This window comes from Alosa sapidissima, chromosome 21, assembly GCF_018492685.1.
Source record: "Alosa sapidissima isolate fAloSap1 chromosome 21, fAloSap1.pri, whole genome shotgun sequence".
Classification (NCBI taxonomy): domain Eukaryota; kingdom Metazoa; phylum Chordata; class Actinopteri; order Clupeiformes; family Clupeidae; genus Alosa; species Alosa sapidissima.
In genome coordinates this window covers 7,316,562-7,344,061 of record NC_055977.1, presented here as the reverse complement: position 1 = coordinate 7,344,061, position 27,500 = coordinate 7,316,562, and the positions used below count along the sequence as shown (strand labels likewise).

The 27,500-nt window shown below is 45.7% G+C and overlaps 3 protein-coding genes across 10 annotated transcripts in view; 2 read left to right on the top strand and 1 right to left on the bottom strand.

Moving 5' to 3' along the window:
* The window catches only part of LOC121695648 (SH2 domain-containing adapter protein E-like), an 8,426-nt gene extending 1,523 nt beyond the window's left edge, over positions 1-6,903 (bottom strand). The window contains exons 1-4 of the mRNA XM_042076693.1: positions 5,928-6,903; positions 2,774-2,900; positions 1,457-1,687; positions 1-231 (exon numbers count right to left, since the gene is read on the bottom strand). The exon at positions 1-231 is cut by the window's left edge and continues 88 nt beyond it. Of these exons, the coding sequence (XP_041932627.1) occupies positions 1-231; positions 1,457-1,687; positions 2,774-2,900; positions 5,928-6,455 (1,117 nt within the window). The 5' untranslated portion in view covers positions 6,456-6,903. The remainder of the gene's footprint in view (positions 232-1,456; positions 1,688-2,773; positions 2,901-5,927) is intronic.
* A 1,166-nt stretch (positions 6,904-8,069) lies between these two features.
* pygo2 (pygopus homolog 2 (Drosophila)) lies at positions 8,070-12,899 on the top strand. 8 transcript variants are annotated; one of them, XM_042076686.1, is made up of 4 exons: positions 8,070-8,175; positions 8,892-9,050; positions 9,852-9,904; positions 10,070-12,899. In XM_042076686.1, the coding sequence occupies exons 2-4, from the start codon at positions 8,993-8,995 to the stop codon at positions 11,678-11,680; spliced, it is 1,722 nt and encodes a 573-aa protein (XP_041932620.1). In that variant the 5' UTR covers positions 8,070-8,175; positions 8,892-8,992; the 3' UTR covers positions 11,681-12,899. The 8 variants fall into 8 exon arrangements, with proteins under 8 accessions (XP_041932620.1, XP_041932621.1, XP_041932619.1 ...); XM_042076687.1 differs by having other exon boundaries at positions 8,075-8,274; positions 8,985-9,050; XM_042076685.1 differs by having other exon boundaries at positions 8,075-8,274.
* Positions 12,900-14,342: 1,443 nt separating this feature from the next.
* The window catches only part of cgnb (cingulin b), a 28,099-nt gene continuing 14,941 nt past the window's right edge, over positions 14,343-27,500 (top strand). The window contains 4 exon segments of the mRNA XM_042076670.1: positions 14,343-14,542; positions 22,051-23,190; positions 23,530-23,630; positions 24,364-24,433. Coding sequence (XP_041932604.1) covers positions 22,060-23,190; positions 23,530-23,630; positions 24,364-24,433 — 1,302 coding nt within the window. The 5' untranslated portion in view covers positions 14,343-14,542; positions 22,051-22,059.

Genomic DNA, 27,500 nt, shown 5'->3' with positions numbered 1-27,500 from the left:
GTGGGGATCTGGGGACCGCCTGGCTGGGTGGTGTGGGTCTGGGGACCACCTGGCTAGGTGGTGGGGGTCTGGGGGCTGCCTGGCTGGGTGGTGGAGAGGTCCTGGGGCCCCTCTGGCTCCAGCTCCACCGCTGCAGGGGATGCATCTGGGGCCAGGAGAGATGTGGGGCTGCTGCCTCCTCTCTGCCTGGGGTTGGGTGGTCCAGGCGATCAGCGGCGTCATCAAATGGAACTGAAAGAGGATGAGAGACTGTCATTAACCGAAGAGTACGTAATTAACCAAATATATCCCGCAATCCATTCCAGATATCCCACAATCCCATATTGGATTAAGCCTTGTCCTAGACTAAAACGAGGGCAGTCATGGCCTACTGGTTAGGGCTTCAGGCTTGGTACCGAAGGGTTGCCGGCTTGAGCAAGGCACCTAACTGCTCCCTGAGCGCCGCTGTAGCAAGGCACCTAACTGCTCCCTGAGCGCCGCTGTAGCAAGGCAGCTCACTGCTCCCTGAGTGCCGCTGTAGCAAGGCAGCTCACTGCTCCGGGTAACCCTAGTGTGTCTTCACCTCACTGTGTGCTCTGTGTGTTCACTAATTCACGGATGGGATAAATGCAGAGACCAAATTCCTTGTATACACAAGTATACATGGCCTAGAAAAACCTGGTTTACATTTTACATTTACAAAACAATTTCCAGTGGAATTTTCCACGTTCACTTTTAGTTCCGGACTAGGCTTTAGTCCATGTATTGAAAAATGACCCCAAGAGCTCTGAATGCCACTTGATGTTAGCGTTGTTGAGCTATTGTTACTGTGAGTGACTAAAGGAAGAGGTTTTTTTTTTATGTAAAAACTATTTTTTAATGCACACTGCCCAACGAGTACAGAGCGGATCTGTGAGTAAACTTCCCTTCCCTTGATCTTGCATATCCAGCACTGCAGGACTGTATTTCTCATAATGTTAAGGGCCATTCACATCAGGAACTATAGTGATCAACTATAGTGATAACAGTAAAAAAAAGTTAATATCAATGACAATGTCATTGTGACAAGATCACAGGCCAGACCCACTTCAGAGTCAGTAGTTATGTGGCCCAGTTTACCTTTGAGTTTGATTACAAGGCTGTGTCTGACCAATCAGAAGGCCGATATTTACAATTCCCCTATTGGCTTAGTTGCTACCCTCTATTTTGTCCAAAAACAATTGCCATCACAGGGACTCCATCGGTTTTCAATTCTCTGTAAAATTCATGAAAAGATATATTAGAGATATTGTGATGTGTGTGTGTGTTTTGTGTGTTTTTATGCCACTGTCAAAGACAAATTTCCATTTTATGTAAAGTTTGATGGACATTAAACAAGTCTATAATTCCAGCCAGGTTCTGTGGTACCTAACTGACATAGTTCCAGCCAGGTTCTGTAGTGCCTGACAGACATAGTTCCGGCCCGGTTCTGTGGTACCTGACAGCGCCTTCAGGATCTGTTCCCTCCTCCACTCCCAGGGCAGCTCATACTCCGCTGGGGAACGCGGGTCGGACTCTGGACGGCTCACAGTCGTCTCTGTGGCTCCCTCGTACGGGTCATCATATATCTGCAGAAGATGAGAGGACCTCGGGTCGTCCCGCAGGCCTTCGCCGCCCTCCAGGACGGTGGACATCTTCAGCAGGTCCTTGGACCCTCTGCGCCGGATCTCTACGAAAAGAACCACAGCCAAAGTGAATGACTCAATGAGTGAGCACACAGACATACACACACACACACACACACACACACACACACACACACACACACACACACAAACACACACACACACTGATGCCCATACAGCCCTGTGCTTTAATCTTCTATTCCCTTGGTGGCACTAATAGCTTTCAATCTCCATCATAGTGCACAGCCATTGTTAGTTTGTAATTAAGGATATCCCATTGGGTAGTAAATCTAAAATGCACTTCCTCATATATTGTCCCATTTTTCCATAGATCAAATTGTAATACTTTCACATTATATAGAGCATGTGTCCCGGCCCAAGGGGAATGGTCCTATAGGACAACGTAGCAATAGAATGAGGGGTCAGCAGAGTGTACGACCAGGTGAATGAACTCCGAAACCCCGGGAAATTTTTTGGGGAAAAGAGGGCAGGCCCTTTTTTTGACAAATGGGGTGGCCACGTCAGGGCCATCTGACAAAAAAGGGGGGGGGTGTCATTACAGGGCAACCTGACTTCCAAAGAATAGGACCAGGAAACAGAGACAGGAAACAGGAAGTAGAGACAGGAAACTGCACCCATTGTCCCAGAACAGCATGGTCTCTATGGCAACCCTTTGGGGTGCAGCAGCATTCAGGAGAGGGTTAATGTGCATGCTCGCTAATCGGTAGCCACACAAAACAAATGTCAGCCGTGTAGGTGCCTCGATGCACGTACACCATACTCAACTAATGGCTTGAGAGGAGGTGTAGGGTGGGTGTGTATGACTGGGTGGCAGGTGGTGAAAGCCCTGATGTATAGAATGGTCTGAATGATGAAGGTGGATGAGGGTAACATTAGCCAACTTTGAGTGAGCAAGAAATGTGGTGAAAAGAAACGTCAACAAGAAGACAATAGCAAAGCTGATTAAGTGGCACAAAGGTGGTTTATTATTTCATGCAAGTTAGAATATCCTAATTTTTGGGGGTGACATGCACAAGTTTTCCTATGAAATCAGCACTTGTGTTCCATATCAGAAGCAGTTAAACGTGTAAGCGAATGTGTACAGTATACGCATCTGTTTCTGCGGTTACCTGTGATGAGCTGTTGGGCATCATACGGTTCCATGTAGCCATCGTTCTCTCCCCGCCCTGGTGACACGTTCTGCTCACGGCTCTTCTGGGCATCGAACGGATCCGCATAATCCTCCCTGATAATAACCTGCATCAAATTTGAACAATTATTCAAGGATTCAAGAATTTTTATTTATTTTTATTTGTCACATACTGTACATAGATACTGTCGTAAAACATATAGTGAAATGGCATTTAGCTGCTCAACTTTCATGTGCAGAGGTGTCTATTCATAAGGATAAAGAAAAATAATTAGAAGAATTAAATAAATAGATTGTGAGGAAATTGAGGAGGAAAAAGTGCAGTGTCTGTAAGTGCAGTTTTATGTGTGTAAGTATTTGATAACTTATTTATGAACCCACTAATTGATAGGGCAAAATGTTATCAGCAATTGAGTGAATGATATCATATCACATGAAATCAATAAAGTTTCTATTGATTCTATGATTTTTAAAAATGTGATCCTGCGAAAACGACGTCATCATGTGACATGTTTATTAGATAAACCTGTAAACCTGTGGAGATTAAAATAATTTATTAGGTTAAATAAATAAATGTCCCTCGTTATATGTCCTGTCTGCACGTGATGTGATGAGTTCAGAGCTTAAAAATATTCAGGACGGGTGAGGTCAGCCTGTGGAAAAGCCCCTGTCTCACAGAGCCAGAGTGTATTACATAACTGGCGGCTATTCGGCCGTACACGAGACACCCTCCATCGCGCCCTAACCCCCAGGCCTGGTGTCGCTTTGCATAAATATTTACCGGATGGTCTCCTGTGGATAATTAGACAGCGGATATGCCATCATCAATATTTACCCATGAACATCTCAAAATTATATGCGTATATCAACACAGGAAATAAAACACTGTACTTTTTCATTGATTCTGGACAGCAAGAAATATTACAGATGGACAAACACTTGCAGCTTCCTCATCCTCATCAAGAATTCAAAAGAGGAACACTTTATCAGCCGCTCATTCAGTAAGTCACAGCATGTCATTCATCTTGTGAAATGGTATCCTTCAGCAGGACATCTGCACTCCTCCCTGCATTGTTCTGGTTTCGATCAGACGCAAATCTTTTTCAAACCTTTACAGACACGGTCATAAAGGCTGTCTACATCAGCCTGAGCCTCAGATAACTCTGGGGCAGTGTGTGTGTGTGTGTGTGTGTGTGTGTGTGTGTGTGTGTGTGTGTGTGTGTGTGTGCACTCCTGATGGGCTGTTTGCAGGCGTCTCTCTTTTTTACGGCTGTCTCTTGTTTTAGAACAAAAAGGGTTATCTGACCTGTGCTTGTGCTAACTCAATTTAGATAAGACTGGTGTTGCACTGCCTCATAGCCTATCAGTGGGAATCCATCTGTTACAGAGGCCAGAGTACCACAACCAGCATGAAATCTCTTTGATATGCCGGTACACATCTCTGCTTTTTGTACAATTTCTGTGTTCGTTCGTTTGTTTGCTTGTTAGCTCGACTGAGCATCAATTTCTCCTTCTCATTTCTACGACCAACTAGTAGTAATATCAGGAAAACCATTAACTTTTGGAAATGAGTGGTGTCACAAATGTCACATAGAACTGTAGGTCTAAACATAAAAAACTCATGTGTGTACACACACACACACACACGCGCACGGACACACACACACACACACACGGACACACACACACACACCAACACACACGCACACGCATACGCACGCACGCACACAAACACACACACACACATAAATTAAGCAGTCGCTTAAAAAATCAGTCATTGCCAGAATACGCAGAATAATTCTACTAAGTATCAATTTGTTGAAGGTCATTATTCCAGTTCTGTTTTTTTTTTTCTGAGTAATTCTTTGATGTTCTTTACACCCAAGAAACACAAAAACAGAATTTTGTAGGTCACATTAGAGAAAAGGTGACATCTGCTATTTCAGTGCCTTGTCCCCAGTCCCAAAAACCCTGGAGAGATTCCCTCTCTCGACCTCACAAAGGAACAAAAGCAACCGGACGTAGGATTCATGGAGCAGAGGGGGAAAAAGGATCAACGGTTGGAAACATAAAGCTACCCCCTCCCCTCACCCTTCAGTGATTCTTTCCTTTCTTATAGCTCCCTTCTTTCTCACACCATCCTGTTACATCTGTTCTTTCTCTTCCGCTAGCTCCTGTCTCCCTTTTTGAACTTTCAAAGCGCTGCCAGAGGGGACCAGAGCTTTAGCACCTGCATGTCAGATGACATGCTCCTTTGACAGGATGATAGGTCTCACAGTAGGGGTGTGTGTATGGGGCGGGGGTTAAGGTGAGTGTGAGGATATCAAGGAACAGAGTGTGTGTGTGTGTGCGTGTGTGTGTGTGTGTGTGTGTGTGTGTGTGTGTGTGTGTGTGTGTGGGGGGGGGGGGGGGGTTACATCTAATCATGCATTAGCTTTGCATTCAGAGTGCAGAACAATGCTGGATGAAAGGAGAGAGAGATTGACATAGGAAGTGAGAAAGGTGGAAAGGGAGACAGACATGTAGGCAGACAGACAGGCAGGGAGATAGACATGTAGACAGACAGACAGGCAGGGAGATAGACATGTAGGCAGACAGACAGGCAGGGAGATAGACATGTAGACAGACAGACAGGCAGGGAGATAGACATGTAGGCAGACAGACAGGCAGGGAGATAGACATGTAGGTAGGCAGACAGGCAGGGAGATAGACATGTAGGCAGACAGACAGGCAGGGAGATAGACATGTAGGTAGGCAGGCAGGAAGATAGACATGTAGGTAGGCAGGCAGGAAGATAGACAGGCATAGACAAGAGAATACAAAGAAGGGCAGGAGACACAAAGACAAGTTTGGGGGTTGGCTCAGATTGATGCATGATCAACTTTCACATTGACCAGAGCTTTCTTTAGATTTGGCTCCTTCTGCCAAAGCTATTAATGGTACATTAGAGATGAGGTTGCATCTGTGGCAAACAAGTGGGTGAAAATAGGTTCACGACATCTTAATAGTTAAAAACAACAAAAAACAAAACAGTTATCACTCTCTCTACACCATGTAAATGAATACTACGGTACTATCTTTTAAAACATGTTTACATGCATAACTAGGCTATATGAGTGACCATGGGTTCTCACCGTCTCGGGTTTGCCAACCATCGTGCCCTTATTCTGTTCTTCGATCGGAGGAGTACATGCACTGCTGGGATTTTGTATCTTATCTTGTTTCTCCACTTTGATGAGTCGGGTGATGTAAGAACTTGCCGAGATACAATTCTTCAGTGTCCGATTATGCTCCTCAGATACAGCCACTGATTTCGAATTTTTCCTACTTTTTCCAGAGAGCAGACTGTCCCAAACCTTCTCATCCTTAATCACACTGTGACAAGGTTCGTTGTTAGAGTTTTTCCGATTTCTTCCTGACAGAAGGCAGCTCACCCCGCCGCTTCTGCCACCGCCGGAGCCTTTGCGCGGACTCCCCCTCGGAGCGGTACCCATGCCCAAGGTTCCCGCAGGCTTGTCACGGTTCGGACAGTCCGACTCCGAGACAGAACGGATTTTATCTGTTCCATTTCTGAAGTTGATGGGAAACTCTTTAAACCACCTCGCCATTGCAAATCTTTGCGGTGAGATTGGAGAGGGAACGTATGCCTCTCCAAGCGCCATACACACCGTTACGCACGTAAATGGTCCCTTCTTATTCTGAAAACTTGTGAGTCAAATTGTCTTGTTTAGTAAGCATTTATCGGTAATTGAAACTTTTGCAACAATTACTCTACTGTTTGTGGTGTTCTCAAAACAAAATAATAAACCTATAGGCCTACGAACTTCACATTAACATGTTCTTGTTCAAAGTCAGAACATAAAGGTAAATACATATCCCTGTTCAGTTCGTCACCGCCTTTCTTCTTAAAATGTTATCCCATAACATCTGGCTTAATTGTCTTCTAAAATACTAATTCCATAAGTGAGTTTGTTTAAGGAGATCTTGGTGATCCTCGTTCTAGCAGTGAATGCAATTGAGGTGAGAAACGAGTATGCCGAGAGTACGAGGTGCAGGGGGTGGAGACGCGCAGGACTTACGTATGTAGCCTATTGTATCTGTGAATATGACATGCAGCTCATTTGAAGATACACCATACACCCTTGTGGCACTGTGTTTTTTTACTTGCTAATGGCCATCTAAAATAAGATACATTTTCAACAAATATTCCAAGATGTGCAAGACACCGTTTTATTTCTTAGGCCAAATTAGCCATTATCCACATGTAGTTTAGCCTACATAGCGCTATCCAAATATAGAATGACACTGAGTGGCATTGGTTGTATATTAGTGGTATTGGGAGCTCAAGACCTAAGTCATATTCAATTAGCCCACTCAAAGACATCTCTCAAATTCAGCTGCCTTCTGACATGTAGTTAGGCCGATCTAATAATGTATTTGAGTGGCCCATTCACATTTTTTTTTTTTTGTTGTTGCATGTATTGATGCACACTCCTCTTGTTTATCACAAATAGAAATCAAAATGTCAAAGCAGACCTTATCAAAGTTTATTTGTGGGCCTACATTTAGAACTGTAAAAAATAAAATGCAAAAAGTAGGCTGTTTACGTCTGTCAGTTTTAATAACGTGCCCCTTACCAACGGGAACATCCCAACTTAAAAATTAAATGATCTCTGATTTGCTTTCCTAAAATGATCCATTAGCCTAATCACATTTCACAAAAACATTTCTGCATACAAAAGAGTCCTGCTATTTTTGTATCAGGATCTCTTGTTGTAAATACGTTATCGTATCTTCAGATCATTGCAGTTTTCCTTAGTGAGCACAGCTTGTTGGAGAGATTACTATGTATCCCATAACGCAATTCAAGTGGACGCCTTGGGTAACATACAGAGACATTTCCAATAAAGTATTAGCTTCAAACCACTCACAATATTGATCAACTGTTATAATAATCAATAAAGTCAATTCATTGTTGTAATGTCCGTTATTCGACCTAGTGCTCTGGTGCATCCACACACCCCTACGAAAATATGGCCTAGTCTGAACGAGTGGTCTAGTCTGAACTAGCCCACTTCCTTAACATTAGAGGGAGAACTATGTCAAAGAATTTCAGCAAAACGTATTGAAACTTACATGTAACTACTTATCATGTTACTAATGATTTGTTTACGAGGTTTAAATTATTATGTAAAATGCAAAAACCCAATATATTGTAATAGAGCCCATTTCAAACTAAAAAGTTCAACCACCAACCCCACGTATTTCACTGATTGTAATAATCCCGGTTGCGCGTCTCTCCTGCCTGTCCGTCTTTGTCCAGCGGCGTCCGTAGGCCGTAATTAACATGGCCAATTTCGTGTTTGGGGATAAAATATAATTGTAAGTTTATTTGATATTAATTACGGAGAACAAGAGTGATATGTATGCAGTAATACAGGGGGAAGGTTCTTCGTAGCGGACACAAACAAGAGCAATATAGTAAGATGACTGCTAGCAATGTAAGACGGCTAGCTAGCTAGCTAACTGGTCAGCTATCTTGTGCTAAATTACTAGCTAGCTAGCTGAAAAACATCATTGAATTAAACTGGTAATTTCACCGTCGTATCATCTATAAACGAAGATCGGGATTATCCCGACTCTGCTACTACATGCATCCTCTACACTGGATTCTTGTTTTCAATGATTGTGATTCTAGTTTGATCATAGACAGATGTCTAGCAAGCAGAGTTTACGAGGGTAACGTTAGGCTACATGGTCATACCAGCTTGCATGTTAGCCTAGCTATCTTACACACATCTGTAAGTGATCATATTTTCTAAAGAGGGGGAGTGTTCGACGCTTTGCTAACTAACCAACTAACTAGCTATTTGGCAGTCGTTTTCACCCAAAACCATTGTACTCGTTGCTTTTTTTTTATCCATTGCGTTGTCTGACGTCTTGGCTTGGAGTTCGTTTTTCTGGTTGTTAGATGGAGAAATAGTTCCCGTGATAGATATAATGAGGAATAGCTAACGTTATGTAGCTGCCATGTTAACTGAATTCATGGAGTAGCTTGGAGCTGGTAACGTAAGCTAATCCTCTGGTTCTTTGTTAAGATCACCGGAGTAGTGTTTGGACCCATTAAAGACGTGCTCGACAATTTTACACTTTTTCTCTATATGAACGGTGACATGGCACCGCACCGACAGTCATATTAATGGCTGCCGAATCGGGGAGACTACTGGCGGGACAAAGTCAAGGAAAACGAGGCAAAGGTAGGCACACGTCCGTCAGTCCATCTCCGTGTCCTTGCGGAATCTCCATTCTTGCTGCAGATTTTCATCTCCCTGTCCACTCGCTATCTGACTGTCCGGTTGTCTGTTTTCAAGGGAACTGTCTCTGGGTTTATGTCAAGCTAGCGTTACCTGTCTGCGTTGTCTACCTGCTTGTGCTGTGTCCGCTCTCCGTTCTGTGCCTGCTCGTCACCCATCCGTCCAGGTGTCCTCAACCCGCCTCACCTGGCTGCGTTTGCGGTAGCGACCAGAATCAGTTCGGTTCATACATGCAATGTAATTAGAACTGAAGATAGGACTATTTCTGCTAATTATGCCTGGAGGTTTGCGAAAATGGGTTTCCAGGTTACTAACACAAACTCAGCTGTTTCTACTGAGCTTCCCTATGGTACCAAGCAAAGTTTTGACTGGCACCATCATTTCATTTGGTCGTGCAGTCCGGGCATGACCTGGTATCTATGAAGTAGTCAAATATTTAGACACTCCTGTTTTAAGCTGTGTCATTAATCAGCAGAATTTAGCCTAATATTGTAAAGTTGTGGCTAGGTGTCACACATAAAGACACAGATCACCAATTGGAGTGTTTGATGGCATGTTGGCATGGTATGGTAGTGGTGGTCAGTGGGCTTCAACACGACTTGGTTGTCCCTCAAGGTCTTTCTATCACCAGTAACACAGAAGACGGCAGCTTTCCATCCAAGATCAGTGTCGATGGGGAAAAGATGCCTGTCTCATAATCTACCTACACTCATTTCCGATCCTTTCTCTTCCCTCTGTCTGAAGGTTCACAGATGCTGAAGAGCCCGGAGAAAAAGAGAAAAAAATCCAATGCACAGGTAATGCGAGGATTGCCTGTTGCGTTATCGTTCAGTCTTTTTTGTACACCTACCAACATTCATTGTTAAGTAAACTTTTCCTGCATATCAGTTCATGCGAATGCAGTTCATAGTTCATAGTTCATGTTCTCACTTTTTCTGTTTCCTGTTTTCCCCTTCACCCAGCAGGGGCCGGCGGTTTCGCACCTCTCCGAGTTCGCGCCCCCGCCCACCCCCATGGTCGACCACCTGGTGGCCTCCAACCCGTTCGATGACGACTTCGGAGCCCCGTCCCGCCCCGGTGGTGCTGCCTTCCTGTCCAGCCCGGGGGCGAGTGGGGCCGGCGGGGGCTATGGGGGTCCCGGCCGAATGGGGGGCCCCATGGGCTTCATGGGGGGCCCTGGCGGGCCTGGAGGAGGTCCGCCTGGACGCAGGCCGCCGTTCGGTCCACCTCCACCCAACGCCGGGCCGCACCACCTAGGTGGTTTTGGGATGCCAGGGTTTCCAGGAGGTGGAGGAGGCGGCGGTGGTGGAGGTGGCTTCCCCCCTGGCGGGCCGTCGCAGTTCAACATGCCTCCCAACTTTAGCCCGCCCATGCATCCTAGTCAAGGATTCAATCCCATGTTGTCCCCTGGCGGGATGGGTGGACCAGGGGGCGGGGGACCCCCACATCCGCGCTTCGGGATGCCTCCGCAGCAGCCTCAGCATGGCCAGGGCGTCCACCCCTTCAACAGCCCTCCTTTACCAGGTGGAGGGGGTCCCCGGGGGCCACCCCACGGGCCTATGAACCCCATGGGCGGCATGCCAGGCGGGATGAACATGATGGGAGGCATGGGGGGCCCTGGAGGAGGAAACATGGTTGGGGGTCATCCGGGGTTACCCCCACAAGGACAGTTTCCACCGAACCAGGAAGGCCCCTACCCAGGCCCCAGTCCTCCAGGCAACGACGAAGGGAAGAACTTTGGCCCTGGTGGCCCCCAACCAGGCCCACCCCAGCAGCAGCCCCCTAACCTAAACCCCTCCGGCCCCCCGACCAACAACAACACCCCTGGGCCTTCCCCATCCTCCGGCCCCCCCCAGCCTGGGGGAGGATTCCCCGGTCACCCCGACGTCCAGCATCCCAACCCAAACACCCCCGGCCAGCCCTCTTCCGTCCCACCCCCTCCCAACCCCAACTCCTCTCCCACTGGCCCTCTGAATGGCCCTCAGCAGCCGCCGTCCAATCAGCATCCGCCGCCGAACTCCACCGGTGGCCCGTCCTCCAACAACTCTTCCCAGCAGCCGCCGCAGACGACGCCCCCCAACTCCGCCCCTGGTCCCACGCCGTACAATCAACAGAACAGTGGCCCGGGTTCTGCCCCCATGGCTAACCAACCGCCCAACTCCACCCCTAACAACTTGCCCAACAACGGTGGTGGCAACACGCCTGGCAACAACCCCAACCCCCCGTCCAATTCCACCCCGACTCCCACCACCCAGTCACCCCTGCCCCCTGGTCCCGCGCCCCCCTCTTCCGGTCCCGGCGGGGGCCCCCCGAAAATGGGCGGGGGGTCGGTTTGCCCCTGCGGCTTTTGCCTGTCCGAGGTGCACGACGACCAGGAGGCCATCTTGTGCGAGGCGTCGTGCAAGCGCTGGTTCCACCGCGACTGCACGGGCCTGACGGAGCCGGCGTACGGGCTCCTGAACCGCGAGGACGCCGCCATCTGGGCCTGCGACTTCTGCCTCAAGAGCAAGGAGATCCAGGCAGTGTACGTACGACAGGGGATGGGCCAGCTGGTGGCGGCTAACGAGGGCTGAGAGAGAGAGAGGTTTGTTTGTGTGTGTGGTGCGGTGGCATTCTGGGATGAAAGAGGAAGATGTGATGGTTGGGGTGCGTGAGGAGAGGGAGAGGTAAGGAAGAAATGGACTTTCAGCAGCGATTTTCTGTCTTTGGCCTTTATTTTGGAACGCTCTACGCCTGATTCTCACTAATGTTGTTTCTTCTCATTCTGTAAATAAGCACTTTGGGTGTCTCTTTTTAAAGAAAAAAAAAACAAACAAACATAATTTACCGTTTCATTGGCAAGTCCAAACACATTGTCTGTAAATTATACAAATCAAAAGCACACCGGAGCTGTCGTGTCCTCTGGTGCAGCACTGACATCAACGCGCTACCTCACACGCTCTACAAACTCACCAGCCCAGACCAGACCACCAGGCAAGGCTGTGTCACACTGTCATTCTTCCCCTCCTCTCTCACTCCTTTCTCTACCAAGGTTCCGGCCTCCCTCTCAGCAATCTCTCTCCCAGTTGTAGCCCACCTTGCACGCCTCCTGTGAAACAGCATAATGCAGAAGCAACCAATCTGTAGATACTCGACTATTAACTCACCAACAGACTTCCCTCTGTCCACTAAGGAACATAGTTGAACTGAACTTTGAACTGCAAAGGCAAATGTTCCAAGGCTCCTGCAGTCACAATGGATTGTTTTCTTTTGTTTTGTTTTTGTTTTGTTTTTCATTTTAAAAGCTCCACCTTCAGACATGTTTTCTCTGGCAGCGAGAAAAGCTGAGCTGGCAGACTAACAATGGGGATCGGTGTAGCATGTAGTGAAATCAGTCATATCATGTCATATGTGTATAGTCTTTGGCTTGCATGTGAACCAATGCAGTAACTTGTGTTTTCTTTTTTTTGTTGGTTTGTTTTTCTTTTGTTTTCATTTTGGGCCTTTGCTTTGAGCAGGGCCTTGAAGTAGACCAAATAACTGGATGAAAAAAAAAAAAGAATTCTCCAAACTCATCTTACTGTCACTGCGCAAGATGTTTGTATTTTTTTTTTTTTTAATATACGTTATTTTTTTAACATTTCTGTCCAAGTTGCCTTTCTCTTAGCTGTTCTTTTTTGGTACTGATATCTGTGCTGTTCTATGTGCTCTTCTCTGGCGACCTCTGGTGGTTTGGAGGTGCAGTTACATGCGGGGTGGGAAGAGGGATGGTACTGTAATGTGCTCAGAAGTAAAGCGAATTTTGATTTTGTATGACTTTGTCCTTTTTATGTGTTTGCCTTTTTAAACAACAACAAAAAAAAGTGTATTAAATATGGTAGGGGTCGGTCTCCAACCTTTTTCCCTTTACTTTGACAAAGTGAACATGGCGAAGAGCTACTAATGGCTATATTAGCCGTAGTAGCATGCATTCACATAGCTGATCTCCACCCAAAACAGAATAAGCTTGAATAAGCTTCCTATGTGTTCCTTTCAACTCCTTTACCTTCTCTGTGTGTTCTCTGTTTGGAGAGCTATTCAAAAACTGGTGGGGAACTACTGGCAGCTTGCAAGTTACCTGTTGGAGACCCGGGAAATGTAATAGGATCCAGTGGTAGTATTAGCTCTACAAGTGCCAAGATATTTTGCTGGAAAGGGAAAATCCTATGTGTCTTAACATTGCGTATTGTGAAGGCATCTGTTTCAATCAGCATTTTCTGATTTTCTGATCCCCAGCCATGTGTAAAATATAAAGATGTGTAAAAATTAAATTGAAATATTTATGTCAGTGGACAGCTCTGCTGTACATTAGTTACCTGGCACAATAAATAGAACATATCAGTTAATTGATATTAAATGTAATTTGAGGTTAAGATGTTTTGATTGACAGGTATGATTGGCTGGCATATTTCAGTGCTATTGATGTAATTTTAATGGTGCACAGCATGTTATCATTTTAGTCTTAGCTGTCAAATCTCATTTTAATTTTCTCATTTGCACAGTAAGTAGTGAACAGAGTCGGGTGAGATTTAGGGGCGTATCATGCAATCGGTTTCCTTGGTAAGGAATCCACACTCTGAACGACATTTTTTTTATTTAACTAATAATAAGGGACAGTCACATTTGCTGAAGTATTTGTGTCATGTTTGGTATAAAGTAGAAGGGTTGCACTGGTTGAGAAGTAAGAAGTCTATGAACCAGTTACATTTCCTGTAGCCTAGGCCTATAAGTAAGCTGGTAATAGCCTATTTCTATGGAGACCCGTTTTTTTTTTTTTTCACTTTGGAAAGAAACAGCCACAAACTAGGTCACAATTCTGAGATACAAATGTAAATAGCCTACAAAACGTACATTTATCTTTACATTGAGACTTCTCAATGTTGACTTAGTTTGAGGCCGTTTTTCCCAAATGGCAGAAACGGGCTTCCATATATGTGTAGCAACAGAAATGTGAATTTTATTATCCTGAGTGTAGATATTACAGGTGAATGTGTTCTATCATCCATCACAGGTCTCTTGGCTTTCAATAGACAGGTTTGGTATTTTACGTGCTACAATTTGCAACATTATCTTGATTTTGAATGTTCTAGCGTGTATTTTTCTAAAAGGCAATATTCATATTGGATTGACATCAATAGCTATCCAATAATCAGCTGCACGGGGAGTTGCTCGCGCAGCCTGCAACTATGTCTTGACCAATCAGTAAGCCTGTGGGGCGGGCTGATGGTTATCTGACGCAAAGGCAACAGGTTGTCCATAGGGAATTTTCCTTGCTGTCAATATTGGAGGTAAACTAATCGTACTTCTAATTTCGTAATTATTGGGAGTATATTATTGCGACATTAAGGACATTAAAAAGACCTTCTATACCTCCGAGTGGCGACTTTTGCCGTCGGAATTTACTGGTAATCTCACAGGTAAGTTAACGTTAGTGTGCTTGGAACAGCAATGTTTACTTAACAACTTGTATGCTTTGTGTCGACTTGACCACCGCCGCATGTTCTTTGGCTTTCATTAGCCTAGGTAGCTATTTATTGGGAGAAATGTATGTAATTGAATTGTCTGCATTTCTTTAGCTTACGAGTGCATTATGATTGCGGCGAGCAGGGGGGAGAGCACCTGTTGCTTTGTAGTTTCTCGTCGCTGTCTCGTCGGAGACCAGCATTTCCTTATGGTAGTAACGTTACTGTGAACAGAAGCTACAAAATAATTTTCAGCCTGTCTTTATCAAGGCTGTGGTATTTCTTTAGAACAAACTTGTATAGCCTGAAGTTATCTGTTAGCTCGTTTAGCTGTTCAGTGTGGCAGTGCGCCCTATAGCTCATTGTAACAGCAGCTCTGCAAATGATGCGACAATACCGTAAAGGCTACTAAAATGGATATTGCATGGTAGATAAAAGAATGCCTTGCTGAAGCCAATACTGAGAGATCTTCAAACGTTAAACGCAGAGGCTATATTCCGCTAGAGTTCCACATGAGAGGCTTTTAGGGGACATTAATTGCCCCTTGTACTTGCTCTCTAAGTGGCATTAGAAAGATAATCCCATTGCTTGGTTATCATTCGCTTTGTAGTTCCCCCTGCCTCTGTTTCTGTGCTGACCGGAGCTCTCATGCAAACAACGGTAGTTTCGCTTCTAGACCGATACTGACCGACCGGGTGGGTGGGTGTGACGCAACCAATTCTCAAGACGCCGAGTGAAACTTGGAGGTTAATCTGTTGCAAAATAGATCTTCATATTCACTGAGTAGGCCTATAAACTTGGACGTGGGTCCATCCATCTCTCACAATTGTTGGTCTATCTTTTTTGGCCCTGCTGCTGGAAAGAAGTGACCCCTCAAGTACACTTTTTGGAGGTAAGGTGTACTCAGGCTCCAGGTTATAATTGTGGATTTAGCCATGTGTCACCTGACAAGCACCCTTGGAAATGCTTTTGTCATTTAGGCCTACTGACACAATAGCACAGTTGCTACCTTGCCTCAAGGGCCACTTTCACTCCTTAGTTTGAGATTTAATTTGCTGGACGACTGAACTGCTTAATTATCAAAAGATCTTGCAGCTGTAGGCTATTTTTTCATGAAGGAAAATACAAGGCATATGTTTTGTTACTCTTCTGAGGTCAACCTGACCTGACCTCTGCCAGATGATATAAGTGGCATCAAGGATGGCAAGGATGGTCCATTGATTTGAGTTGGAATGCTCTTTTTTGACCCCTGGACCTTAGTCGACTGCACTGCATAGAAAAACTGAGCTGACATGACTTGTATGTGATATCACAACCAAGTCAAAGATTTGCCCATCTTAAGTTATATCAGTTAAACCAGATAGATAATGGGGGTTTAATTGCCTTTGAATATTTCTTAATTCACATGAAAATACATTATATTTGCTTTAGTGTTCTGCCTCCGCTTATATAATGAAGTGTGTGAGGCTTAATTGTAGTCAATGTTTCTCTCTGTACCACTGGGAAAGTTTTCTTGTTTCCTGTGTTCTGGAGGGACTATTAGCGATCAGCAAAGCTCCTTAGTCAGGTGGCCGCCCACGTGTAGTTGTTGTTTAACTACGCATTATGTTCTCTAGTGAGTGGTTGCTAATGCTTTAATGAACCAGGCTAGTCGTAGGCTGAGCACTAATGGGTCCAGGTGACAAAGACAGCAGTAAGGTTGCCCATTCATGACTCTAGCTCTCCACAGCCACCCCCACCCCCCTTCAATTGTTGTTTTGAACTAAAATAAGCTCTACCAAGTTGACCGAACCAAGTTTGAGAGGGAGGTAGCCCAGTCAGATAGAAGGAATATTGGTGCATATCAATTGTTCATTTAAGCTTCAGGAAAGCATATCGAGAAAATACCTTCACTTATACAATGATTACAGAGAACAGCACCCGAGTTGTGAAAAATCAAACATGCATGCTTCAACCAAACACAGAGACTTCTAGACTTTGTTTTACATTTGTTTTGAAAATAGTACTGGGTGATCCGATCACAAACTGCATTTCGTTGTCTCTGTACTTGTACTCTGCACAATGACAATAAAGTTAAATCTAATCTAATCTAAAAGTGGTAAGTTCTAACAATAAGTGTAAACATTCACCAAGACACATCTGTGATCCGATCACTTAAACCACTTGCCAAGGTGGTCTGAGACTCATTTAGACCACATATAATTTGTAATGTAAACGCTACGCGTTCTGATGCATCACAGACGATGGAAGTTCTAATGAATGTGATGTTGGCAGTAGCGGAGTCAAAACACAAGCGGTCAGCAATGTCTCTGGCTGTAGCACACCTTGAATACATGTGTAAACAGCAATGTGTCTTGGCTGACAAAACAAGCGTAAGCAGGACCCAGTTTGCTCCCACTATGGCCCTCTATGTGCGAAGATATTGCTGTATCATAATGGCCCTCTATGTGCAAAGATATTGTGGTAACATAAATAGGCTAGCTGTCGGGAGGCCTGGAAATAGAGATGGAAGGAATTTGTAAAAATGATGAAATGAGAGAGAGAGAGAGAGAGAGAGGATACTCCAGCAGGGTGACATTCCTCCTTGTGATGACAAAGCATGAGTGTATGGAGCTGGGGATTATGCCACTGTGTGTTTTCTAAACAGCGCAGACTCTCTCTGTTAGACCAGTTTCATACGGCTGCAAAGCTTGAAAGGGTTCTGCAACCGAACACGAGTCTGCAGTTTCATGAAGGACAGTTGTCTGAGCAGTTGTAGGCCACTCTGTTGATAAATACAGGAATTAATGACAAAAATATCTGAAATGGGGAATTTTGATGTCATTAATGAATAACTTTACCTTCCTGTAAGGATGCACACTCTATAGGCACCTCTGTCTTGCCATTTTGCCTTCCCCATTTTTTTTTTATCATGAGGAAGAGGTATCACAGTAAATGATAGATGATATGGCACAGTCCTGTTCTGTCTTTAGGTATTCTCTCTTGCATGACTTTAAGTGTAAGACAAGTACCTATTTTTAATGCTTGGATGATGGAAGATAATCAGCAATCTAGTGTTGCTGTCATTCGGTCATCTCCAATTGAACCTAGCTAGCCTTGCCCTTTCCCAGTGCACTCTGCCTTTTAGACTATATCGGAGACTTGTTTTCTGCACTGAAAGGGCACCATCTAGTAGCACAGTCTGTTTACAATAAGAGGCGTTCCTTAAAATAATGTAATTCTCGTGTAGCTTTTTAAGTCATCAATCTACTTTTGTCTAGAGGCTACACTAGAGTATTTCAACAAAAAGTTATTGTGTGCACATCCCACCTTCTAGCAGGTGCAGGAAAAAAAAACCCATTCAAGGAAAAAAATATATAATGTCATCAACACTGCTTTAGACTCCCATATTTAATGTACAAAGGCAACGTTTCGACCCTGCTGGGTCTTCTTTTGCCTGAGGACAGAATTGTTGAATGTGTTCTTCTTCTAACTCTATCAAAAGAAATCATTAGAGGTTGGTCTGTGCCATATATATCACTATTTGATTACTTCAAAAGTGCCATACGGAATGAGGATGTGACTACCTGTATGTTTGAGTGGGATGGGCCGTGGCGAGGTTTAGTCGTTTGAGTTAGTGTTTATCATTTTAGAGTCTCCAATATGAGTACTTTCCACATGGCATCCGCGTCATCTATTTTGTTTTGTAATGCCTCATAAGGGCTGTGCAACGTCTCCATCAGGAAAACATCTCCTTCTATTTCCTCCTATCAAACTGGTGGCACATAAAATAGCATTGCCATCCAGCCTCTATCTATCCATCCATCCTCTCTCTATCTTTTCCGTTGTCTCTGGCCTTCTCCCTAAGGCTGAACAATTATCGCATCGCAGTCGCCAGTCACAATATGAACCAACGCAATTATCTAATCGCAAAAGCTACAAATAATCATGCTCAGTTAATCTTGTCAAATTAATGACTTAATAATGTCATCCTCCTTGACTGTGCCACTTCTGATTGGTGAGCTTCACAGTCAATCAGAAGTGCTGTGCCTCCCACGCACCAGACTCGCTTAGTTATCAGCAGCGGCAGCAGCACAACTTAGAGACATTTGGAATATTGAACTGAATCAATTTGATTGACATTCACAAATCGCAATCGCAATATCTGTCTGAAAAATCGTAATGAAATATTTTCCCCAAATAGTGCAGCCTTACTGGTACCTCTCCCAGCTTTACATGTCTACATATTTCTCCCACATACCAATCCATATCTCACTCTCTCTCCTAGGCCCGTCTGTGGGTCCCTCTCTGTCCAGTACCCTGCTTCAGACCCCCCCCCCCCCCCCTTACACCACCACCACCACCCCAGCACCACCCCATCCCTCAGGAGCCCCGTGGTCTTGGTCCCCATTCCAGACACGTCCCCCCTGTCTTCCCTAATCTACTCCTGGGCCCCGCGCCACTCCACCGTACGCTACAGAATGCATGCGTGGAATGCCGGGAATGCCGGGAACGCTGGCCGAGACAAAGGCTGACTTTGAGAGGCTAAAGAGCCACTCTGCCGGACCAAGGCACCGGCTGTTACAGTGTAACCCATCGGCCAACTTTTACCGCCCCCCCCTCCCACCTACCCTCTTATCATTCTCATAGCCCACCACTGCCCTGTCCTGCCCCACCTGCCCCAAGCCCTGCCCTTGCATGGGGTATTGATTAATCGGGCGGGTGAGTTATTGATCGGCGGCCAATGCAGCTGAGCAAACAGCCCTTCACACGGATGACTGACCTTGCAGGCCCCGAAACCATGGGCTACCTGCGCAGGAATGCAGCCACCGACAGAGAAAAGGAGAGGGCTGGGTGCAGAGAGAGAGGGAGAGGCATTGGGAAAGAGAGACGCAAAAGAGGTCAGTGAGGTTGAGGCAGAAATCGAAGATGGGGAAAGCTCAGATGTGGACTCACTTTTCGATATTACCCGATACATTTTCCACTGTATTGCTGTCATGTCATAGTAATAATCCTCTACAGTCTACTGCTTAGTCCTGTGTAATAAAGGAACATGACTGCAAATGACAGTGTAATGAGGATTGATGAGAGAGAGAGAGAGAGAGAGAGAGAGAGTGAGTGAAACTTGGCATTGAATGAAGGCTGAAGGGAACAATGCAGAATGACCAGAAGCTAGCGTTGTGCAACACAACACACAAAAGCTGCCACACCTGCTGACACAATGGCTCAGTTGTGGACACACACATGCACATAAATGAAACATTTGTTTTGATGGCCAGGGGAAATGGGTCACACTCAGACTCGTATAGGTTTGAGATTGCATAGATTTCAACCTAAACACCGTGCCAGTTAAAAGGACACCAGGCAACGTTTTCGTGTTAATCTTCGTAAATCGGTATATGGTTAAATGACTCATTACAGGGCGAATGAAGACTCTCTCGCCCGCCCCTACTGCCTGTAGGAAGAATATCCCGCTTGCAAGTTCAGTGTATCGTACCCGCCGACCGAAGCAGGATCAGTTTACATCCTGCATCCACAGCAGAGGCAGGCTAAAGAAACGCTAGCGATTGTTGCAAACGTGTGTATAATGGCAGAGCCGGCGAAGAAGCAGCGAAAACCCTTGACGGAAGATGCAAAGAAAAGGAAAAAAGCTTCAGACCGAGCGAGGGGGAGTTTCGTAGAGAAAAAGCATCAGGCTTGCCTGGTGTCCCTTTAAGTGGGAAACTTGATTTGTCCTCTGGGGAATTGCATGCTAGGCACAAGTTCCATAACTCTTTCCAATAACACAGCAAATCCCAGGGCCAATTTTGAAGTCGAGACGCATGACTACTACTACAACTGCAGTTCCACAAAGAGCCCCAAGCCATAAGAGGCCTTTTTCTCATGTACTGCGTTGCATGCATTAGACTGGCACACTGCTATATGCAAGTGAAGGGCACAGACCTCAAACTGATTCAACTCAGGTCTGCCGGAGCCAGAGAAGTTCCCAAACACATGGAAGAATGCAATTTTTTCTTGTGATCTACCTAAGCATTAAGGTGTGCCTAAACATGGACAGAGGCTTCAAAGGCTACGTTCTGATCCAGACCTTCTGGCATCTCTCTGGAAGAGGCTTGGACCGAGCAGATAAACTGCAGGAATATAATATAAGCTACAGACGCCCATAGCTGTTAGCTGAAGGGATTATATTGCAATGTTTGTGGTTTTCACTAAATGTGGGATGAACCAAGACAACCAGAGTGCTATTTTTGTTTGTAGTGCCATTCCGCTGTTCGGTGTTCCGCTGTTCGGTGTTCCGCTGTTCTGTGTTCAGATCAATGAATTGCTAGGCCCACATAAGTGATTAAGATTAAAGCAACATGATAACATTCTTTCACCTTAAAATAACAGCTTCAAACTAATGATGCTACAGTGACACTACCAGTGTGCGCCCAGAGCACTTGATATTGCACTATGTTACGTTGATGGGGTAGGATCAGGATACACTCTGACTCTTCTAGTAGGTTTTTGACTAACTGGATATACCATCAAAGCGCTAAATAGCATTGATTATTGATCCCTACGGCCATAGATATCAAATCTTCCATCATGTTCCTTTAAGAGCATAATTTTTCACTGCAGAGGTGATGGTTTGGGGGACATTTTGACAATGATTTGTTTTTGTCTGTTAGGAAATACAAGTAGATATGGTAGTAAGAAAGAAAGATAAAGAGAGAGAGAGAGAGCGCAATAAAAAGGATGGAATGAATGAATGGCTTAGTGAGTCATAAAGGACTTGGGTCAGCCAGCAGTGAAGGACACATGCAAAACACTCTCCAACTCAAGTGTGTGCGTGTGTGTGTAGGGAGAGAGAGAGGGAGTGTGCACTCGTGTAAAGAAAAGAGCATGGACAAGATTTTCAGAAAAAGGCAGTTCATTTAGTGGTCCATAACCCATGAGCAGCAAGTCAATTCTTAATGAAGAAGACAATAAAACAACAATTAAACAATAACACAATAAAGTAGCAATAAAACTAAAGCTCATTAAGATAAGTAAAATCATTTAGATACTTAGATATTTATAGATTGATAAATACTTGTGAAGTGGCTCAGACCTAACCACCTAATGTGTTTTTTATCTTTATCAGTCAGAAAGAGAGGGATGCAATGCTTGCTATTCTTTATTCTTTATATAACACAGAGGGAAACCAAGATAAAGCTCTGAATTTGATAACACATTAACCCAATACTGGTATAGTATATAAACTCCATTCTTTGAGTTGTTTTTCCTCTAGCGAGCATAATGTTGCCTTGTGAAAATAACCCTGAGACTTATTTTTATATTATTACTGTGACTCAGTGTTGATACTCAAACGCCACCTCATTTGAATGTCTCTTCTCTTCCCTCTCTCCCTCTCTCTCTCTCTCTTTCTCTCTCTCTCTCTCTCTCTCTCTCTCTCTCTCTCTCTCTCTCTCTCTGTTGTGTCCTATTTGTCACGCACACAGGAAGTAGGCATGAGCTCCCTCAGCGCTGACAGGAAGCCCCCTCTGGACTACGGCGTCCAAATCCGCTTCATCAAAGATCTGGACGACACAGGCGGGGGCTACGGCGAACGTGGCAGGGCCAATGGCGTCGGTGGAGGAGGGGGGGCAGGCGCGGCCGTCACCCCTCCCTCGTCGCGGTACGGCGTGGCGGTGCGCGTGCAGGGCATCTCCGGTCAGCCCTACGTGGTGCTGAAGGACGGGGAGAAGGGCGACTCGTACGGTGTGCAGCTCAAGAGCCACCCCCAGGCCCTGAGCCCCGTGCCCCCGGGTGTTGCCGTTAGCGACCGGGGGTCGTCGTCCAGCCGCAGCTCCCTGCTGCCCAGCCTGCCCAGCCTCTCCAGCCCGCGGCCGTCGCCGGACCCCCGGTCGCTAACGGCAACGCCCAGCTCCCCGGAGGAGGAGCCCGTGGGCAGGTTCGGGAGCCCGTCCAGACGGCCTCCCGGAGACGGGCAGGCGGTGGGCCAGGGCGAGGCCGAGGAGCGGACGGTGGAGATCCCGCTGCGCCCTGCTGCGGCGGCACCGCGGCGGCCTCCGGCGATGACCAATGGGGTGGAGAGTAAAAGCCTCGAAGGGCTGACTGATGGCGGGCTTAAGAAGGTGGGGCTGAAGGGGATTGGACGAGAGGAACGGGATTCCTTCCCAGAGCCGCCTCCCCCCGTGACCTTTGAGGAGGAGCCGGTGCAGGCCATTGACACCAAGTCGTTGGCCCCCATCAACAAACTCATCAACAGATTCAACAGCCCCGCTACCGAGCCGCCCTCCACGCCGCCCGCTCTTGCGGCCAGCCAGACTCAGCCCCGAGGGCGCTCCAGCGCCAGGGCACGGCTCCGCTTCGACGAGAGGCGGCGCTCACGTAGCCTGGACTCTCGGAAAGACCTGGCCGAAGACAGCAGCCCCCGGAAGTCCCCGTCCCCGACCTTTAACCCCTACGGCCCCTCCGTTGTCTCCTCCTCTTCCTCGTCCTTTCTTGCCTCCAACCCGCCCTACAGTAGCCTGGGCCGCAAGTCCGCCACGGTTGCCAAGGCAACACCTGTCTCTGCCCCCAAACCAGTGCCCTTCTCTCAGCCTCCAAGGAAACCGCCGGTGGTTCCAAAAAAGCCAGTGAGTTGAGATGCTATCTCCATCTCCATATATTACAATGTCACATCTGTTATACTAATTAAATAATAATAATAATTATATTATTGCACTGAAACTGTACTTAAACTATGCTTTCAAGGCTTTTATTGCAGCTCAGCATCTTCCATATTTTGGATCCGGGATTTTCAATTGATTATGCCACAGGGACCACCTTTCTGACTTATAAAGCAACCTGCTTCATACCACTGAGTAAAAAATATAGTGATTGTGTAAATGCATAAGTTGCATTTAGATGTGGTTGTGTAGCGTGTAGCATGTAGCATGGGAGTGCTCTCACATAGCTTGTCTGTTCTATCTCAGATGACCCCTGACCTCCTGCGGAACCGGAGTCAGAGTCTGGAGCTGACCAATGGCGAGGAGTTGGACAGCAAGCAGACCATCCTCAGCATCCTTAAAGAGGGGTATGTTCAGTTCTTAATATGCAGGACATCAAACCACTACAGAGTGGGATCAATACAAATAGGGAGTTTCTAACAAAATGGCATTGTGATCTCAACACGGCATAATGTTTGCAGTAGATGTTTTGAGATTAAGTATAAGTATATGTATATATACTCTTTTGATCCCGTGAGAGAAATTTGGTCTCTGCATTTATCCCAATCCGTGAATTAGTGAAACACACACAGCACACAGTTCGAACCGGCAACCCTCCGGTTACAAGTCCATAGCTGAAGTGCCCTTGAGCAAGGCACCTAACCCCTCACCGTTCCCCGAGCGCCGCTGTTGATGCAGGCAGCTCACTGCGCCGGGATTAGTGTGTGCTTCACCTCACTGTGTGTACACTGTGTGCCTTGTGTGTTTCACTAATTCACGGATTAAGATAAATGCAGAGACCAAATTTCCCTCACGGGATCAAAAGAGTATATATACTATATACTATACTTAGGCCACGGCTGCCCCTTAAAATTAAAGATTTAGATTCAAAGACTCAGATTAAAGATTCATTATCTATGAGCGTGTCAGTAGAGGACTGATCTCTCATTTGTTTATCAGATGCAAATTGTGAAAATGTGTTTCATATTATACTCTACATTATAAAATGACTAAAGCACGGTAGTATAGCCATTCTCACACAGTCTAAATACCTTTTCTAACATCTCAATGAATTATTATTTTCTGTCGCTCCTGCATCAGCTCCACGGAGAGCGAGGCGTCCCTGAAGCACAAAGCTGCCCTGATCCAGGAGAGGCTGGCTGGGGTCAAGGTAAGGCCACCTCTCCCCTGCTCTCGCTGGGGCTCCTCCTCAGGGTTGGGCTCCTACAAAGCTGGAGAGAGCTGTTCCATGGTTCTGCTCTCTTGCATGTTTTGCATCTCTGTGGGACATTTGTTTAGTGTGAAAGAGGAAAGAGGAAGAGGCAGGGAAAGTGTGTGTGTGTGTGTGTGCGTGTTTGTTGTGAGTGCGTGTGTGTGTGTGTGTGTGTGTGTGTGTGTGTGTGTGTGTGTGTGTGTGTGTGTGTGTGTGTTGTGAGTGTGCGTGTTTGTTGTGAGTGCTTGTGTGTGTGTTTGTTGTGAGTGCTTGTGTGTGTGTGTGTGTGTGTGTGAGTGTGTGTGTGTGTGTGTGTGAGTGTGTGTGTGTGCTTGCATGTGTGTGCGACTGCGTGCATGTGTGTGTGTGTGCTGCTGAAGTAGTTGTGAGTATGTTTGTGTGTACTTGTCAGCGGCGGCAGCTGTGACTTATTCGTGTGGTATCTGGGCAACCACAGCTGAGGGACGCAGAGCTGATTAGGTGGAGAGTTTAGGAGATCAGTCGTTGTGATCCATTAATAATGGAGTGAAAACTAGAAACCAAACACTCGGGAGGAGGGGTTTCCCTCTCTCTCTTTCACTCTGTTCCTTTCTTTCTCTCTCTCTCTCTCTCCTTTTCATTCTTTCTTTCTCTCTCTGTCTCTATTTCCTTTTCTGTCCGGCATATTCATGTTCTTTACATCCTCATTTTCCCCTCCCTCTGTTCTTCATATTCATTCTCTCTCTCTCTCTCTCTCTCTCTCTCTCTCTCTCTCTCTCTCTCTCTCTCTCTCTCTCTCTCTCTCTCTCTCTCTGCATGCTCTCTCCCTCTGTTGCTCTCATTTCCTCTCTCTTACTGTCAAGCATTCTCCTATTCTTTGCATCAACAAGAAAAAATTCCCCTTCCTTGATTCACCTTCATTCTCTCTCTCTCTCTCTCTCTCTCTCTCTCTCTCTCTCTCTCTGCATGCTCTCTCCCTCTGTTGCTCTCATTTCCTCTCTCTTACTGTCAAGCATTCTCCTATTCTTTGCATCAACAAGAAAAAATTCCCCTTCCTTGATTCACCTTCATTCTCTCTCTCTCTCTCTCTCTCTCTCTCTCTCTCTCTCTCTCTCTCTGTCTGTCTGTCTGTCTGTCTGTCTGTCTGTCTGTCTGTCTGTCTGTCTGTCTGTGTCTGTCTCTCTCTCTCTCTTTCTTTCTTTCTCTCTCTCTCTCTCTCTCTCTCTCTCTCTCTCTCTCTCTCTCTCTCTCTCTCTCTCTCTCTCTCTCTCTCTCTCTCTCTGTGTGCAGCATGTATGTTGCATGAGTGCTTGTCGTGTTTGCTAATGTTTCTGTGAGCTCTTGAGTGGCTCAGGCGCTAGCCCAATCTGCCTTAATTAGCAGTTATTATTTAGCGCCTCTTAAGAAGCGTTTCCAGGCTACGGATCCACTCAGCACAAGGCCACATCTGCACCTCGCTGGCACAACAGTCAGCCTGGTGCGTGAGCTCAGCTGGTGCTCCATGGCACTGCAGAGGCCACAGGTGCCACCCCTGCCTGGGCATACGGTGGCAAACAATGCTGTTCACAACCCTCACTCACGCTCGTCGATGGTTCCATTGAAGAACTAGTGTAAGCTAGAAGAGGAAGCTGTACAGTTTATTTTAGAATAGGCTGGATCAGTGTTTCTCAAAGTGTGGTCCGGGGACCACTGGCGGTCCGCAAGCTATCCCAAGTGGTCCGTGAGCAGACGTGATAAAATATAATATAGATGAGTTGTTTGCAATATTGAGCCAACTATGAGTGTATGTAAATCCAAACAGTTCTGCAACACTGCCTATAAGCTACGCCAGTTTAATTAAATCATATGAATCCTCTGACACAATAAGCAAGGTGGTTCAGTGAATAGGCTTATTGTGTAATATACTGTTGAAGTAGGTCTACTTCTACTTTTTTTAGCTAGGTGGTCCATGAGTTTTTTTTTTTTTTAGTTTTTTTATTATTGGTTAAGTGGTCCTTGGTCTGAAAAAGTTTGAGAAACACTGGGCTAGAAGGAGCTTTATTGGAGACAGTTACCTCCTTACACTGTGTCCTAACTGTATGGGATGTGAGCGAGCAGAACTTTTGTCAGACACACCGTTTCTATTTTTTTTTCTGTTGTTTCCTTTGTTGTGCTATTTTGAACGAGAAATATGACTCAATAGAACAGCATGTTTAACAGATTCGGTGTGGACAGAGAATACTCAATGCTACGCTAGAGTTGGTCGCTTGCATGCAGTTAGAATAAGCTGTTAGAATGTATAGGGGTTTCTTTCACAGGGCCCTCTGAAGAAAGGTTCTTTGTGTGTTAGGAAGTAAATCCAAATATATAGTCTTGAGCCTTAAACAAAAAGCCACAGTAGAAGCTTGCCTGCCTCGGAGTGTACTGATGAATTGTGCCCTTAAATTGCACGGTGCTGTGACTTGTAGTGGGTGAAAGCATTTGCTGAGTGACTTAATGGAAATGTACTGCAGACTGTCTCTTAGCTACAGGGGAGAAAGTGAGCGAGTGAGCGCGAGGGTAGAGCGCCTGTGGGTTGCGTCTGAGCTGACGTCTCGGCGTCAGGACGATCCGCCACCTCCGGCAGTGCCATCAGGAGAGAAAGAGGTAAAGCCTTGAGAAGCCTTTTAGGCATTTAGTGAATAGTGTCTCTCAAATCCCATTCACATATACTGCGATTCTTCGCTAGTTGCCAGTCGCTTGCTGCCACGAAGATGGAAATTATTTTAACTTTGTTGCACCAGTGGTTATTTCACCTGTAATCGCCGAATTACCTTAACCTTAAGTTGATTGCAGTCTGAATGGGTCTTCCAGTATGACTAATTAAAACACACAAAGCACACAGCAGCCACAGTCTCCTCAAGGTTGAAATCTATTCAGACGAGAGGGAGGTTTCAGTTTGTAAGGTAGCTGAATAGGCTGAAGCTCTTTTTTTAAACCAATGTGAAGTGTGTGATTTAGAGATCTGTGTGTGTTAATTCCAATTAAATGAGAAATACCTTCAAACTGGGTATTCAAACCAGCACTG

Bases quoted from the DNA above. Each gene is read 5' to 3' on its own strand.
- pygo2 (XM_042076686.1), top strand. From the start codon at position 8,993: ATGGCTGCCGAATCGGGGAGACTACTGGCGGGACAAAGTCAAGGAAAA. The intron at 9,051-9,851 runs GTAGGCACACGT...CTCTGTCTGAAG, and splicing joins TCAAGGAAAACGAGGCAAAG to GTTCACAGATGCTGAAGAGC. The intron at 9,905-10,069 runs GTAATGCGAGGA...CCCTTCACCCAG, and splicing joins GAAAAAAATCCAATGCACAG to CAGGGGCCGGCGGTTTCGCA.